The 18,275-nt window shown below is 38.7% G+C and overlaps 2 protein-coding genes and 1 long non-coding RNA gene across 4 annotated transcripts in view; 2 read left to right on the top strand and 1 right to left on the bottom strand.

Annotated features, from left to right (window-relative positions):
- Positions 8,312–8,992, bottom strand: LOC109826324 (auxin-responsive protein SAUR50-like). Its single transcript, XM_020393343.1, has 2 exons — positions 8,544–8,992; positions 8,312–8,485 (listed from the first exon to the last, which is right to left on the bottom strand). The coding sequence occupies exon 1, from the start codon at positions 8,885–8,887 to the stop codon at positions 8,609–8,611; it is 279 nt and encodes a 92-aa protein (XP_020248932.1). The 5' UTR covers positions 8,888–8,992; the 3' UTR covers positions 8,312–8,485; positions 8,544–8,608.
- Positions 9,853–12,360, top strand: LOC109826322. Of its 2 annotated transcripts, none has more exons than XM_020393342.1 (2): positions 9,853–11,104; positions 11,166–12,360. In XM_020393342.1, the coding sequence occupies exons 1-2, from the start codon at positions 9,987–9,989 to the stop codon at positions 12,121–12,123; spliced, it is 2,076 nt and encodes a 691-aa protein (XP_020248931.1). In that variant the 5' UTR covers positions 9,853–9,986; the 3' UTR covers positions 12,124–12,360. The 2 variants fall into 2 exon arrangements, with proteins under 2 accessions (XP_020248931.1, XP_020248930.1); XM_020393341.1 differs by having other exon boundaries at positions 9,854–11,152; positions 11,214–12,360.
- The window catches only part of LOC109826325, a 4,365-nt gene continuing 2,247 nt past the window's right edge, over positions 16,158–18,275 (top strand). The window contains exons 1-2 of the long non-coding RNA XR_002243276.1: positions 16,158–16,744; positions 17,055–17,138. This is a non-coding gene — a long non-coding RNA (uncharacterized LOC109826325). The remainder of the gene's footprint in view (positions 16,745–17,054; positions 17,139–18,275) is intronic.

Raw genomic sequence — 18,275 nt, 5'->3', positions numbered from 1 at the left:
ATCTTTCATGGGGATTAAGCATAACTTAGTCACTGTTATGCATGAACTTAGTCACTGTTACGCGAATCTCGAGCATCATCCATCATGCATGAGCTGAATTTATTGTGGTGGTCTGAATAGACAAACCATGAAAAACTTTTATACCACTTGGTAGAAAAGGTAAAGAAAAATTTTTCTAAATAAACTCATTCATATTTTATTTTCTAAAAATAGACCTCTTTGAGTTTTATTTATAAAAATAGATCCATTTTATCTTAATCTGGTTCCTAAATAGTCGGGGTTGACAACCCCGACTATTTAGAAATTTATAAACCCCCAATTATAACCCTAAACCCTAACATTTTATGCACTAAATAGTCGAGGTTGGCAACCCTGACTATTTAGAAACCGGATTAAGACAAAATGGGTCGATTTTTTGTAAAAAAAACTCAAGGGATCTATTTTTAGAAAAAAATTTATGAAAGGGTTTGTTTAGAAAATTTCTTCAAAAGGTAAATATATAGGCAAGGTGAACTATTCATGTATTAAAATATGAAATATTTATGAGAGGGGATGCCAAAGAGAAGGGCTTTAAATATGACGTGTCTAAACATCAACCACGACAAAGTCAGAGGCGGATCAACGTGATGCTGTAGGGGGCGGCGCATTCGCGTGTAGGCCCTACACGTTTGAGTATATATAATCGTTCAAACCCCTTCTAAATTTACAATTCGCCCCCCAACATTGAAACAATACGCACTCCATCCCACTAAAGAAACCAATAGATCATTTGCGTTTAACACCTTTGAATTTAGTAGCTCATTTGACAAGGAATTCTAAATGAGCTACCTTTTTTTTTTCTTTTTGAATCAAAAAATAAAATAAAATAAAAATAATAGCTCATTTAGAATTTCTAATCACATGGGCATATAATCAGTAAAAGTCCAAACGCCCAAACAGCACTAAAAATCCAAAAACTCGTTACTCAAAGTTCTCTATTTTATCTATGGATCCAATTTTTGCAATCCCAAACTCAAAGAGACCAAAATGCTAACCTCCTGCATTTTCATCAGATACTATAATTTCATAATTTTTTATTTTACTTTTATTTTTAGGTAAATATTTGTGATCCAACCCCTCAAGAATTTTTTTTCGGCTCCGCCGCCCACCAACATAGTTTATACCCCCCAAAAAAAACTACAGTCATGAGCACAACAGCCAAGGGGAACACACTAGTTCCTCGTATACTACAAGATTCATAACTTCTAACAACATAAAAAGTCCAAAGAATTAAGAGGTTATTTGATTGGCCAAAAATTCAAGGAAATGAATTACAAAAAATATATTTCTCATAATAGTTACATTTCTTTTATTTGCTTTACACGTTGAAACGAAATGAAAAGATTATGTTACACGTTTTTATTAGCTGACGTGACTCATACTTAAGAAAGTCCATTTTCTAGAAGTCCATTTTCTAAATTTTTGTAAGGAAATGAGTAAAAACTCATTCTTAGTTGTTTTCATCCCCAATTTTCTTTTTCTTTATTTCAAATAAACCAGCCAAACAGCCCCTGAGCAGAGAAGAATATATTAATTTTTTTTTTCCTTTTATTATTTGTTTATTTTTTTTTTCTGTATACATAGAGAAAACATCCGAAATATTCAAATTACTCAACTCACGTACTTGACAGTTCGAACCTAACAAAACTTACAGTGCCTCTCACCACCGCGAATCACCATCTCTCAATTTCCTTTTTTGATTTTCAAAAAAGAAGGAAAATTAAAAATAAAAATCCAACATAACGCCAACCCGATTCTCCCTCGAAAATGAAGAAAAGTCAAACTTAACGGCGAATTCCGACGTCCGTCATCCTCATCTGTGCGCCGTCACCAGCGTCTCGATGAATCTCAACCCATCAAATTTGGGAGCAAATTTCTCGCTTTCAACTCCCCTCCTCGATCCCGAACCCTAATTTCCATTTTAAAAAAAAACCGATCTTTAAACTCCAAAATTCTAACCAAATTTAGAAAACCCTGCGGAGGACGCAGTAAAAATTTACCTCTTTAGAATTGGAAGGGAGCTTTACGTAGAGATCGGACTTGGAACTGATCGCCACCGAGAAAAAGGCGGCGACGGAGGCAGCGATCACGCCGGCGTTCTTCATCTCTTGATAATTTTCAATTTTCAATCTTTCGTTTTCAATTTCTCGCCGGCGGAGGGATCCACGAATTTAATTTTGCGTTTTCCTCCTGATTTTATACTGGTTTCGAAATTGAAGCGGATTTAATTGGGATTTGGGTTCCGGGGTCGTTTCGCGTTGGATCGCCTTCGTTGTCGGCCCCACGTGCGCGCCAACTTAGCGGGACGTTCGGTGCGCTAGCTAGCGGGGTGAAGATCCAGTGAGAATCTGACACGTGTCATGGTGCTCCGACGTGTGAGGCCGGAAGCCGTTAGCGTTCGTACGTGTGTGATTCTGACATTTTCAAATTTACAACGTGCTCTCTGAATTGTGTGACTTTATGTTTTAGTACTTGTCGAACTTCTTATTACAGATGAGCCCATGATCTTGCTCGCTGTCTATGTGTACTATGCATTTTGATCTTTTCCACTATCAAAAAAATAGTATAGAGAGACCAGTACTTTAATCATATTTATTGATTTATTTAGTATGCAGTTATACTTTATTCTAAATCTAACATTCATCATACCTCAAGTGAAATTGTATGCTTTATGGATTTATATTGAAGAACAAATCACGACCAGTCGCTAAATAAAATCGACGGTTGTCAGTAATGATTTCTCCACTACTTCTTAATACTAGGAAAAATCAGAATCATTCTATTATATAGTTGGTGTACTTAGAGCACAAAATCTATTATATAGCTAGCCCAAGATAGTTTTTAATGAGCTGACTAGTAAGCAAAATTTAACTCAACATCATAAAATTGGAGAGTAAATTAGCAAATATCTGCGTAGAGAGCCCATCTACTGCTTACGAGGGGGAAAACATGAATAGGTACATTGATTTTTAAACTTTTTTGTTAATACTAGTCTCAAGATAGCACTTACCGCACCAACTAAACAATTAGCAAGTTTTTAAAAAAAAAACTCGATGTAATAATCTGGAGACCATATCAGCAAATATCTCAATTCCAGGGTTGAATTTGTAAATTATTGTTTATTTTAGTCCATGATGATAAACTTAGCTTTCAAGTTCAAATGAACTTGTGCCTTTGGAACCTGCTTCATTTGGCTCCACATATATAAATTCAAGTGATGACTTTATTTTAAGTTTCAAAAATTCAAATGAATTCGTTACTGGAATTAAATATGTGGACCCAAATTAAAGAACAAGTTTCAAAGGTTTAAGTTCTGAGAGAGCCGTAAAGTTTGAGGACTCTCCGAGCCTACCTCTTTAGCCTTTAGTTTGGTAATAAATTAATGTCATAGGAACTCTATGTTCTCTCTTCCATAACTTTTGGCAAAACGCATTGCGGTTTATCTCGTCCTTTAAGGATAATGGGCGGCGGATCTTGCCAAATAAAGGAGCCCATCAAATAAAAAAATAAAAAATAATCCGGTATCGCCTATTATTTATTAGAAGGAAAAAAACTTTGCTACAGGGACACAAAATATGGAACCAATAAGAAGGACAAATGAGGTGTCCCACTTCTATTGGTTAATAAGTTGGTCAATGATGGCTAACTCGTTATCCAATAGGAGGGGGACACCTCACTTGACCACACTATTGGTCCCATATTTTGGGTCCTTAAGAAATATTTCGGGAAAAAATGTCTTAGAAACCCCAAAATAGGGGACTCTAAGTGGGACAGGTGAGGTGTCGCCTCCCTATCCCGTGATGCACTGTTCATCACGGGACAGGAATGCGACACCTCACATGTCCCACTCAGGGTCCCCTATTTTGGAGTCTTTGTAGCAACATTCTTATCAGGGTTAATTGGGTCATCTCACAACACCCCGTCCAACAAAATTTACCTTTATAAAGTCCCTTTAATTGCATACTCCTTGTAGATGGTCCCCATCAACTTTCAAAACATGATTTATCCGTCCTTAAATTTTTTTTTTACACTTAACCCTCTAAGCTAATGTTATTAAAATCTAAACGAATAAATGATTTAAAATGACTATACTATTCCTAAGACGTTAAACTTTTTATCGTGGTGTCTTTTTTTTAAACTTTTTTTGTTAAAACTAATTTTTTTTCCTCCATCTTCATTGCTAGGTTCACGTGCACATCTAATTTTTCTTTCGAAAAATTTCTCAGAACCCAAAATATGGGACCAACAGGGGGGGCATGTGAGGTGTCCACCTCTTATTGCATAATGAGCTGGCCATCATCCTATATCAAAGCTATTTTCTTTATGTTTTGAAACACTAAATGTTTATCCATACTCTTAATATTTGAAACAATCCAAACTTTTAATTTTTTTGAAAATTATATATATCCAATCAGAGGGCAGTGAAATGATGAAAATCCACCCCCCCAACCCCCACCCCACCCGGCCGCCAATCCCATGTCTAACGGTTCGGATCACTTCCTTTGGTGGGGTGTTGTGATAGGATGGGTCCTCTCATCGGACATGATTTATTACACAGGGAGCATCCACAAATTAAGGTGAATCTGCAAAGTTTACTTTGAGCCACAGGAACAGATGCGCTCGTGTCAGCGTAGCGGCGATAAGAATCGGGTTCTCGTTGATCCGGGCAGGACCGGACCGGCATCATGCAACTTTTTTAGCGACGACGGACGCAACGAAATCTCTCTAGAGAATGAATCTCCTTTTTGTAATCTCTCTAGAGAATGAATCTCCTTTTTGTACCGGGTAACGTTCTTTTCGAAATATTTGGTTTGAGCAAAAGTGGGATATGGTGGAAGGATCAGAAAGATTTTCCATATAATATGCGATATTATCAACCTAAAGATGGTCTGAATATTCCATCATTAAAAAAAAATAAAAGAGGAGAAGGTCAAACCCCCCGCGGGGTTAAGCAGAAAGTTAAGCAAATAAATCACTAGACTCTTGTATGGATGGTTCTGATGGAATCCATATTCCATGAATCATAAATGACTAAATACCTATATTGATATTTTAATTCTAACCCATTTGTCAAGAAGGTATTTTTAATTAGGCAAACCTGCTTTAAGACATTTTAATTGTTTCAACTTACCAACAAGGCATTTTTTTCTCGTCGGCGACCAGTTTTTCGGCGAGAGCTCGTCGCATGCGTGGCACGTGATGACTTAAACTGTTTTTTAGCTGCTGATGTGGCACAGATTTTCTGACGTGGATAAAACAGTTGGGTGAATCTGTCCTATTTTGGGTGAATTGGGATTTTTAGAGGGTTAATTCCCGCCTTTAAACACTGTCACGTCAGAAAATTCGTGCCACATCAGCAGCTAAAAAATAGTTTAAGTGATCACGTGCCACACACGTGACGAGCTCTCGCTGGAAAACTGGTCGCCGACGAGAAAAAAGACCTTGTTGGTAAGTTGAATCAATTAAAATGCCTTAAAGCAAATTTGCCTAATTAAAATACTTTCTTAGTAAATACGGTGGAATTCAAATACTAATATGGATATTTAGCCAATCATAAATCAAAGGAAACAAACGGACCACTACAAGCCCAACAAGTTGGCCTGTAAAATGAGCTTAAAAAGCCTTATCAAAGAGCAACCACCAAAATATGAATTTTGGTTTGACACTTCCCTCAAGTCCTATACCTCTCTTGGATTTTACTCATACGAGACGCCCAAAATATGAAATTGCTTTTAGAACACCTCAAGGGTACTGAACTTGTCGATCTTCACTCTTTTGCCCTGGATGAAATTTTGGTAAATATTATCTCAGGTGAAATTAGTGAGTCTACGTAAATTTAACCCTATTAAATAACCATCACATAAAATTTTAATTAGTATTCTTCGGCTTTTGGCGCATAGCATGTACGTACATAGTAGGTTAGGACTCTTGTCCATGTATCATACGTAATGAATATCCAAACTTATTTCTCGAAGAGCAACACGTGTGTGGACTGTGCTTGACTCCAGCAACTTGACCCGTTTTGCAAGTTGTGCACGTGGGAGTTGAGAAAATTAAAGGGACGAAATAAATGAACATGAAGTTTGGTCCAACTATTTGGCTAGGTTCAAATATTAATTCAGCCTATTTGAGGGTCCATATTAGCATACTACATAAAATGATACCAGTGGACTACCACGTTGGCTATCTTTTGTCAACTGTTGTTGTTGTCAATTTAATTATGGTTACAGCCCTGGGGACCCCAGATAGGCGACCCAGGGGGGACATGTAAGTTGTCCCTCTCCGGTTGGATGATGCACTGTTCATCGGATGTAGCGTTTAGATAAGAGAAACCGTATTTAGATGTTATATATATATATATATATATATATATATATATATATATGATAATTAATAAAAAAAGAATATTAATCGCATTTCAAGACGTAAATATAACCTACGAGATTGTCCTCAGCATGTCCCTACTTAACTGTTAGCTTTCATGTACAAGAGCTCTGCATGTTCTCAAATAGATGGACCATGTATCATCTCTTGCTTTTGTGTGAAGGGACAAGAAAACACAATGAGCTTGCAACCCACGGAAAAATGCTGAAAATATTGGAGCATTGTCATGGGATCCTTCAACTCTTTACTACCCTACGAGAGGCAAGATCTTGCAAGTGATATTGCAATTATTTTTTCCCCATAATCTTGTTCGCTCTACTTGTAATCGTACTACAGTCATAGAGTTTTGTCCTTCATTAATTATTCCACACGAATTGGTCATTTTCCCCTACGAATTAAAGGATTCTTGAGTGGAAGGAGAATTTTTTTTAGAATAATATTACATAAAATCATCTTACATTGTAATTTTTCTTGTTCTTAGATCAGGAGTTCTGTCTGTTTGAACTATAATCATAGACATGGTATATAGATTATAACCATGGTATATAGCTTTAAATTTTCAACTTAATTAATGTGTAATATATATACACCTCGCAAGAGCAAATGAGACATGTGCTGTGGACCCTAAAATAATTTTGCTTATGTCCTGCACCATCTTGGGTATTGTGCTGTGCACCAACATAGCACATGGATGAGTGAAATTAGAGGTGATGATGGGTATTGTGCCCTACCCAAATTTCCTCATGATGCTGATATCCTACAGGAATGGGGATAATTAAAAGTTTCAGAGAGGTGACACGTGGGTTGGTTGAGGAATTGGAACCTCTTGGGCAAATAATATTAATGGCATGTTGATGCAGGAGATCAAGTAATGGACGAGAGTCGAGAGGATACTCGGCTTAAACCAGACGAGACAACAACAACACAAACGAGTCAAGACGATGACAGGACGAGTCGACACAACCAAGACGAGCAGAGACTCGAAGTGATAGGACGAGGCGATAGGACGAGTCAACACATGCCAGTCGACACGAAAGGCGGGACGACTCGACATGCTTAGTCGACTTAGGTCCAGTCGACACGAAAGACGGTGCTAGTCGGGACGCCTCGTGTCGACTCGGACTTCAGATTAGGAAAGAGCTCCTTTTTTGGTTATTTCCTTTTTTGGATTTGGTTATTTCCTTTTAGACTTAGAGTTTCTTTTTTATTAGAGTTAAGATAGATTTAGTTAGCTATAAATATTAGTTCATTTTGTAAATTATGAATTAACTTTTCAATTATTCAATTAAGAGAATTTTCTCTTTGTTTCCGTTCTCAACTTTGAGAAACTTAGAACTTGTGGATTCAAGCTCGTGAAATACCTGCTGTTGTCAGGGCTCGTCGGTATCGAAATGATATCCGATCGGCCTCCCCGTTTCTACGTCCGCGTCGTATGTTGAGACTCTATCATCCAATGATCATGCGATCCTCTTTACTACCAGCAACTAATTGGGGCCAAACTGCAAATTCAGGGGCAGGTGTCTTTACAGAAATCGGAAAGTTTATAATGTCGTTCAAACAAGTCCCAGTTCACGAAAAAGAATCCGATATGTTTTTGAGTCATGTAGCATCAAAGTAGTATGAGACATTCTCGCAAATGCTTGCTAGAGGAGGGACTCAATATTTTTCTAGGCGTATAAAATGAAACTTTGTTGTATTCAACACCGTTCAAAATTAAAAAAGAACACTAAGTAATGCGCAAAAAGACGCATATATTCAGTGTGCCATTAAACAACCACGTACCTTTAGATCAATGTCGATCAAGTTTAACAATTTCCACACCAGAATTTAAAAAGTAAAAACTTCATAAACCATATAATAAAATTAAGCGGAAATTAAACACCAAATATTCATTAAAAGTAATAATATCCCCTTCATTAATCAAATTAGTCATCACGCAGAACAGCGCGCAACCTGCTCTAAAACAATTTACAAAATCATCTCAGGATCCAGAACCGGAGGGGAAAAAGGTTAAATTACAGAAAAATCCTCCTAAGTTTCGTCACCTTCACTCCCTCCGTACCTCATCCCCCCACCAAAAAGAAAAAAAAAAGGAAAAAAAAAAAACCAAAGCCTCGTACCTCATCCCCCCACCAAAAAGAAAAAAAAAAGGAAAAAAAAAAAACCAAAGCCTCGAGCCCAATATTCACCTAAGCATCGATGTTAGAGACCTAAACACGAACTCTTCGCAAGGAATCGTGAGGCCCATATCATGATCGAACCCAAACTCCTCCTCGGCCTGTCTCAAAAGGCTTTGGAACTCAGCCCGGGCCAGAAATGAAATGGGCACGATAAACCTTCTTCTGCTCTCACCAACGTACACCGCAAAATGCCCCTTGGGCACATCTTTAGCGCCGCTCTTTCCGAGGCTCGAACACCTCTTCAGTATTTGCTTCAGCATCGCAGGCTTCTTGCTTAGAGCCATACGTACGTCGAATACAAATCTTATCAGAACAAAACGATTAAAATATCCGAACCGCCTCGTAAGCTCCCTTGTGATCCGATCAAGTTTGAGCTCTTACTTGTTATAGGTTCTGTTTGGTTTGGTGATGGAGGGAGGCGGGAGGGTTGGGGTCGGGGAGTTGCTTGCAATGCTGTGGTTGCTGAGGGCAGGGGTTTGGACCCATCATCCAAGGGCTGTGGTTTTTGCTGGTTTGGTCTCTGGGTCCAGTTTATTTTGAGCCACATACTAAGATTTTTTTTTTTTTTGAACTTGTGCCCGAGGGATGGGTGCAGGGCCTCAAAACTAATGATAGGATGAGAAATGAGTGTATTCACAGATGGATATAGTACCCACCAAGCATAATATGCGAGGGGGGAAGAAAAGACGATGAGTATACTTAATGGAACTTGGTTGGAACTGATGAGAGAGATGTGATGGTATTTAACTTGACGGAGAAAATGACGTCTAGGATTCATGTAACTGCATGGGTAAAATTTTGTAAAAAAAAAAGGTACTTTTGTTGTATTGAATTTTCTTACCTTGTTTCTTACAAAAGAGTAACGGATACATGAATTTACTTGGTTTGAGTTATAGTTTAATTCATTGTTTTTCTCGTGTCTTGAAACAAATTTGTCCGTAGTACAATAAATTTCCCGTTCAATTTCAAAGCCCACTTATACTCAGCCCAACCGATTCCCGGCCCATAATTTTGGCAGATCGAGAACTACAGATCGAGAACTAACGACGGTCTTCTCCTGGGACCCACACATCGACGCGGTCACGCGCAACCGCCTAATCCGCCCCGCAAACACACGGGGTTCGTCCACTGCACGCGGGTCCGCCGCCTGACGAAGCACGCTGCTTTCCCCAGTCCCATTCTCGGTCCACGTTCAGGTCCCCGTACACCCGCTCCATTCGATCCTGTTCTCTTCCTCATCTCGTGTCTCCATCTCCACCCGAAGGACCTCACCTTTTGAGAGAGGAATTTCTCTGCTCAAAACGCAGAACGATTTTCATTCGCGAGGAAAAAAAAGATTTTTAAAATCGGGGCAAAAATCGAGGGGGTAAAAAGAGAGAGTAGATGCCGAAATCGTCGTCGCCGTCGCCCACCATCACCCCGATGAACCCCGCCATCAAAACCCTAGCCCCAAATCCAAACCCTAACCCTAACCCTAACCCTAGCCAAGCCCTAGCCAGTCAACTGGAAGCGGATCTACTCCACTCGTACCAGCAAGCCCTCCTCATGGACGACGACGACGACCCCGAGCCTGAAGTCGCCGCTCTCCACCAAACCCTAAACCCGACCCAAGCCCTAGACCACTTCATCTTCCGCGATCCCGACGACGACGAAGACGAGGACGAAGACGAAGCTGCTGGTGCCGACGAGGAGGAGGAGATCGAAGAGGAGCGGAAACCCTCTCTAAACCCTAGCTCCGTCGACCCCCCCTCTGACCCTAACTCTAACGTAATTATGCCTTATATTGACCCGACCCCTCACGTTTCCTCTCAATTTTATACCTTTAACAGAGATTCCCATGCCCTAATGGTTCGCTGCATCTTGGAAGGGCGCGCGGCCACCACCGACGAGATTCAGAACGCGACGCCAAGGGAGGTGCTCAAATCCTGGCGCGCAGTTTGGAAAGATCGGAATGAGGATACGGCGTATTTGACGGCGTGGAAGAGGATCCAGGATAAGCTTCAGGCTCACCTTGATTCCGGTGGAAATGGTTTGCTTTACTTCAAGAGCAATCCTTCACAGTGTGTCTCTTATGTGGAGCAGTGGCAGGAGATTGTGAATTCTCTTCATGCTGACCCTGACCTCCTCCGGCATCTCGGGCTTAAGGAGACGGTGGATCGAATTAAGCAGTCTTGGACGGTTGGAGCTAAGTTTTATGGTATTCCTGAATCTTTTATTAGGATTTGTGTTTCCTCTTGCCCTATTTGCTCTGGTGCTGCTTCAGCTGGCGGCCGACTATCTGGTGGTGGCGGGGCTCGATCGAAAAGGCGGCGGTTTGAGTACACGGAGTCTTTTGATGTGCCAGCTAGGGATGTACAGAGAAGGCTTCAGCAGCTCGCTGCAAAGCATAAGGTAGTGCTTTGCATCCGGCAGAAGTATATTAGATATAAGCCATTTATGGCCGAGGTGAAAGATTATGCTTGCCATAGAGCTGGGGAGCCCTCTTCAGCTTCTGGGTCTTCCTCCAAGAAAGCTAGAGTCTTGAAGAGGGAGCCATATCAATCGAAGAGGTGCGGGGTCTTCCTCCAAGAAAGCTAGAGTCTTGAAGAGGGAGCCATATCAATCGAAGAGGTGCGGCTGTGGGTTTAGGATTCGCGCAATTGTTCCGATAATGAACTACAATGAGAAAGATAAGACCTTTGTCTATCAGGAGGAGGGGACTGCTGTGTTTAAATTGTATGCAGTGCATTCAGGTCATGAGCCTGGGGCATCAGATGGGAATGCTAGGATCATTCACCGCATGGTTGGACACAAGGGGGGTTTTGATTTGGATCCTGAGGTTTATGGTGTGAGAGAGGATACAGAACCGGAATCATTTGTTAGTCTCATGAAGGATGAAACTGGCACCACCCACCATAGCATTCTTCTTCAGCAGGTTCAAGAACTCAGAAAGGAAACTGGGTTGTTGGAAGGGAAGATTGCTAGGATGCCGGAGGAGCTTCTGGGATCTCTGTCCCATGAGCTGGCAGATATCTTGCATAGGCTCAGGAGTGTTGGGGCAGCACAACATTCAGAGGATGCACTTGTGGTGGGTGATGAGGATGCTGCGCAATGGGGGAACGATAGAAGCCACCACCTCCTCGATGGTCATGACAGGATGTTTGCAAAGCATTCTGAGATCATCGATGAGGAAGAAAATGATTTCGATTCAGCTCTTGAGACCATTGTGCCCTGGGACAGGTTAACCGAGGGTTGCCATGGAAGGAAGATGCTCATGAGGGACAGCTGCAAGCCCAATGACAAGTGGCTTCTGAAGGAGGATTGTGGTGATTTTGATGAGAAGAGCATTCTTAATTGTGGTGTTGAGGAGGATAGCAAACTAATAAAACCCCTAAGGCATGATGGAACCATCGTGAGTGATCCAACTTTGGTAGGAATGCATGTTGATGGATTCTATCATGATAGCACCAAGTGGTATGATTCACCGACTGAATTGGATCCTGTTGCTGATTCTAGGGATGGTGGGTTCAGGCATGGATGACTTATGCTTAAGTGATGCTTCCTTTCTATTTAATCACATGCGGGAGAATTTTCCTTTTTGTTTATTCTGTATAATACAAGGTTGCAATTCACTTCACATTATTAGCACAGGACTACAAGTGGAGCTTACTTGCAGCATCCCTGTTGTTGTTTTATATACAGGCTGCATGGACATGTTTGTAAGGCTAATTCTTGGTGCTTTTACTATAACACCGTGCACTTTCCAATTCCTTTGGTACTTATTTATTCATATTGTATTTATATCTTTAAAAGCATATATCTTTACCAACAGTTTCTGTGGATGCTTTTCTGACCTGAAACAGACAACTCTCTCACAGCTAATGGATGCACACTGGACATTTGAATTACAAGTGTTGTGCCATTGTTTTCCTTTTTCATCCATATCAATTGCAGCCCTGTTGATCATATCATCATATGTCAATCTGATTGGCTTAGCTAAAGGGACGCGCGTCTCATCTGTGTTATATTTATTGGGTCAGTTTTGGCTTTACCATTTCTCTTGATCTGATATCAAGCACCACACAAAAAATTACAGAGTAAAGTATTCAAGTTGTTTTCTACTTATGATTTTATTGGCCCACATTCAGTTATGATGGACCGGGCTTTATCCTGTTTGTACACTAGCTATTCGTTAGTTGATCCTGAAATATTTTTCATCGTTATATTAGGGTATAATTTGACTGCAATTGTTGATACAGTTTGTGTTTATCTTAAGCAATTACTAGTATTCTGGAGCACGCGATGCGTGCACGATATACTACATGTTTGTGCGAAAAAATTGTTAACATCTTAATAATCAACATGACCACATGTATAAATCAACGTTTAAAAAAGCGGAAGCACAAGGCTAAGCGCTAGACCCTTTGATGAAGCGAGGCATAAGCTTCAAAGCGTGAAGCGTAAGCTTCAAAGCGTGAAGCGTAAGCTTCATGACTTTAAATATTTTAATTTTAAATTTGTAAAAATTATGAACATATAATATATAGTGGCGTAATAATTACAAATATATACATTCATGTCCTGATTAGTTAATAAGAATCAAATATGTGAAGTATAGAAATGAATCATTATAAACTAAGCTACATGCATAACCAATATATTTTATTTACACTCACATAGTCATATTAAAAATATATAGGGGCATTTTAATGTTAGTCAAAGATCCTTTTATGTCCTACTATCTAGCCTTAAGCGTGTGCTTCGAAATAAAAGCGATTTATGAAGCGCGAAGCACACACTTAATTATGCTTTAAGCCATGATGCGTAAGTTTCAAGGGATAAATAGCTTCACTCTTGAGTTCCGAAGCGTTTACCCTTCAATAAGTTGTGAAGCGAGTTTTGAAGTGAGTTTGAAAAAGCTTTTTCAAACTTTGGTATAGACAATAGTTGCAAAAGAGAGGTCATGGGCAACAGAGGAAAAATTTAGAAAAGGGTCCGTGATTTTGAAAAATTAGGGTAGTTATGAAATAGTTATTAAATAGTGAGGATAGCTCTGAATGTGATAGTTGTTTTCCCCCCTCCAAACTTGTCTCTCTAATAAGTTGTAAATTATTGGAAGTTACGTTTATAGTTTTTGGGATATGATAGGAATTTTCTCAAAGGTTGACTAATGTAGAAGTAGAACACCAAAAAGGAGCTTCTCTTAAATGATAGTAGTGGATAATAGATAATAGATAGATGTTTAGTATAGTAGTTTTTACTGGGTCATATACAAAGAATCAAGATATAAAATTTTCTGCTTCTTTCATTATCCCTTTGCATTGCAGAATCTTTAAGTATATACTTAAGCATGCTTCTTGCTATGTTATAAAGTGATTTAAAGATATTCTCTATGATCCTCTTTTGGTTTGTTTAAAGATATTCTGTCTATTTGAGTCTCCATACTGAATTGTGGTAGGATGCATTTCGTCCTCCTTCCAGTCTAGCGTTACCTCTACCATTTTGGTTTTGAAAATATTATGGAAATAGTGGAGTTTTGGTGCTAAGGTTTATGGCATTCTCTGTATCCTTTGTGAAGTCAACATGCCGGTTAGGTTTAAGTGTGCAAGTTTTTGTCTAGTGTGTTGTCTCGATCTTCGCCATCTTCGTACTTTCTGCATTGCCTGTCACTCCTTACTAGCAAGAGGAATAATTACTTTTTTATAAATAAAATGCCCTTGTTTCTTCCTTCATCTGTTCCAATTCTATCATCCCATATACTGTCTTTGTTCTTGCTACGATTTTCTTGCAGCTGTTGCAGTTTGAGTACATTTTGTCCCTGGACATCCCTACTTGGGATGTGCTTTGGTGGCTTCAGCAGTTGAGAATCAGCATTGATACTCTGCTCAAGAACAATTGAATTTTGTAGGGATGTTAATAGTCTGTACTCCTTAACCAGAAGCCTTTATATCAGCTTTATATTCCTACAGATTGTTTGGAATCTGGAGTCCAAGGAGCGTTATTGTTCTACTCAGGTATTTGCTCTATTGCTTTTTTATTTATTTATTAATCATGTGATCTCCTTTCATCTATTCAATATGCCAGTAAAATGCTGCAAAATTTTATTGCTTTTAATGTGAGAAACCTATATATGATTCTTAACGTTTTCGTATATATTTCTAGCTGAACATTGCTTTCACTTACTTGTTTATTCACATTTACTTTATATCTACTTTACTTAATTTTTTCATATTTATTCATACTTTATAGTGGTTGATTCTGGTTGTTAAATTGGCAAATTGGTTTCTTGATTTCTTCGTGGTCACGCTTGATAATACCTATGCAGGGGTAGATCTATGTTGTGCTTTAGGGTACACTTGCACTTCTGAGAATATCATAATTACATTCTAAAGCCTTTCAAATTTCAACCTGTACCCCAAACTTTTCGAAAATTTGCACTCCGATGACCCAATACTTGCATTGTGCTAGAGATGATTTCTGCATGGTTGTATGTCTGCATTTATGACTTTGCATGCATTAGCTGCTTTTCGAGGATGAGATTTCATCGCTTGTTGATCTACTAATTTATTCCTTGTGGGGAGATGCTCATATTATTGATCTATGATATAAGGAAATGCTTCAGTCAGCTCTTAATGTCATTGGGGTACGCTTCATAAAGTTTGGTTGGTACTCTTTATATGAATTATGTTTATGTGAAGTTTAATTGTATGACAACAGGTGGTTATGATTTACGATTGCTATCAAATCTAAGTTTGAATTAGGCTCAGATTGTGTTGCTCTTGAACTAGTTGCCTACATTAAGCTAAATTCTCTTGTTTCTTGTTTCTTGTTATCAACAGAACTGATGCAACCATAGCAGCATTAAGGCTCGACTGTAGGATTAGTTTGACAGTACAGCTAGCTCACTTGATGAACCACCAGTCAGAATATTTGGACAGTCGGACCCTGATCGATATGTACTATTATTTTATAATCAATTATACCCATGAGCTAGTGATGTTCATGAAAATGTGAACTTTATGCATGTTTTCTTCGGTTAAATAATCCAGAGAATTGCTTTATCAGACTCCTATATTCTCTTTTTGTCGGATAGCAACCTCAGTTTCTTGTATGATCATTTGCTTATTGGATGACAGAGTGTAGGATAAATTGGAAGTGAACTGGCCATGTTTGAATATTTGATGAAATCAGTTGGAATTCATTTGGATGAGACAATTGCTTCCTTGGGTGAAATTCTGCAAGATTATGTGGCTTTTATCCAAATGCTTGTATGGGTATAGTTAAAGGATTAGACCTGCTTGTATCGATTATCTTTGCCTATTGGACAATTGGAATTATTTGGGTTTTAGATCAACAGATGAACAGATCTAAAACGAACTTTAGTGATTTGGAGGCCTCACTGAGGTTTTTGGGTGTGGTGGACACATTAACATTCTATTTTGCTAAACAGTTCTTGGATCACATGACCTATCTATTTTTGAGTCTTGCATGTATTTCTCATGCCCTATATGCATCATACACACACACACACACACACACACACACTACACACACACCAACCAAAGAAAGGACTTTTCGGCTAGTTTTCATATTTAAAGAATCAAATGTATTCTGGGATAAATATTAGAAATCATTTACGAAAGGAAAAAGGTCATACTAGTGAAAAAAGAAATTAATACTGACATCATTAGTAATAGCTCGATCAAAACAAGGCCTGAAATAGGGAATAAGCCCCTTGTTTTCTTTTTTCAATAGATTTTGTTTGATTGGGTTTTTATGTGAGTTTATTTCATGCATTTCATCTCATATGTCTTTTTGCTTATTTGAATGGAGAGTGTTTTCTTCCCCTCTTCTTTGTCTTCTTCATTATGTTCTCCTCTATGTTTTTTTTCTTTTCTGAAATACATGTATGTCTTGTTTTCGTCAGATTTTTGAGCAAATTATTTCATTAAACTGCTGTTTTTGGTTTCTAATGAGAAATCTGTTTTCTGAACCAGTTTCTTTTCTTCTGGAGATTTGAGTACCTGCTCAAGCTTTTAATTTGAACTTCTTGAGTGATTCAGATATGAAACCCCATTCACGATAACTGGCATATCTATCAGACAGAGAAAGGAGAGGTTCATGCTGCAACCAGGAGGAGGAGCAAAGGGTCAAATAAGCAGGTAACTGACCAATTATATGCTATTTTTTGTTTTTCAAAAAGCCTTCGCATTTTATGTGCTGATTTCTCTATTTTTAGAGTCATGCTAGAAGATAAAAGTGACCACGATCTCTTTTACTAATTTAACCTTCTGACAATATAGTCATAAACTGAGTTCTCTTAAATTTAAGATGGGTTTCTCTTTCTGCTTAAAAAGGCATCACAACAAAAGATTCTTCTCTTGATACTAGTTACTATGAGTATGTGACAAGTTTTACCCGATGTATAGCTTATTTTCCTTTAATTTACTTAATGCTTTTGACCTTCTGCAGGCTCGTGGATTTTTGGTCAATAAAGCCGAAAGATCTGTCTTTGACATATCAGATGCGGAGTTAAACTTAAGCATTGGGAGCCAGGTTCGACTACTTAGCTTTTGACTCCATATTCACAGTCTTCTGAAACTGGTTTCACTGCTGAGTTTCTTATCATGAGTTCCACATTCCACCTTGAAATTTCGAATAAAGTGGAGGACGAGGCTTATGGCATGGTGAATGTATTATGAAATCTGTATTATGAGTTATAACATGCATTACACTTCATAAAATGGGGTGTAATGGTGGTAAAACTTACGCATATGTGGACCAGTAGTATTTCACGTTATAAACGGTAATGACATCTGATAATATTTAAATTAAATTAACTATACATTAGTACATTATATAGATGAATCTAGCAGCTGACCTTAAAGACAGGAAAAAAAAGTCCTTGTTGCTGTTGTCATTATGGGGTGTCCTTGCTGTGCCAACTCTCGCTACCAACAATAAGTATAACAAAGGGGAAAAACAAAAACAAAACAAAAAGGGAGAAGAAAATTATGTATTATTTATAAAGCTGCAATCATTTTATTGCTGCATGCCGAAGCCTAAGTAGGTAGCAACATGTTTATGAGTTGTAGCTCAACAGCTAGCTGCAAACAGGACGGAAGCAGAAACATGTTGGAATGGTGATTTTCATGCATTTCCTGTCGTCACCTGAACTTACCTGCAGTAGGCCTTGCATCTTTTGGTCAGTGCACAGGGATTGCGCATTGACACTCATTGTCATTTCCGCAAGCTCATGGGCTCATTTTAGAAGCAAGGACAAAGAGTAGAAAGTGACCATCACTTAAATTGCAAGTTAAACTCAAAGAAAGCATTACTGAATAACAACAACAGGCATTGAGACCTACCTTGCTGATAAGGGTGTACAATTGGATTATGAGATTTATGGTTCAAGACTGTGCTACAGCCTTTTCAAAACAACAATATTGACAACTGTAACAACAACAATGATAAATATCATCGTCAGTCATTATCTTTTAATATCCAACAAAAATAACTATCATTTTTCACGCTATATCCACCTTATCTGTTCAAATTTATTAAAGGATCTTCATAGTGAACGGTAAGGGCGGAAAAGAAATTCATAACCATTGCTTGGAACTATACCTTACCTGAAGCCAAATGATTAACGGGATTACGATGCAAAATTTGGAGCTCTTCAAGGTTCTATCC

This window comes from Asparagus officinalis, chromosome 10, assembly GCF_001876935.1.
Source record: "Asparagus officinalis chromosome 10, Aspof.V1, whole genome shotgun sequence".
Lineage (NCBI taxonomy): Eukaryota > Viridiplantae > Streptophyta > Magnoliopsida > Asparagales > Asparagaceae > Asparagus > Asparagus officinalis.
The sequence above is the reverse complement of the archived record's forward strand: the minus strand, read 5'-3'. Positions and strand labels throughout refer to the sequence as shown.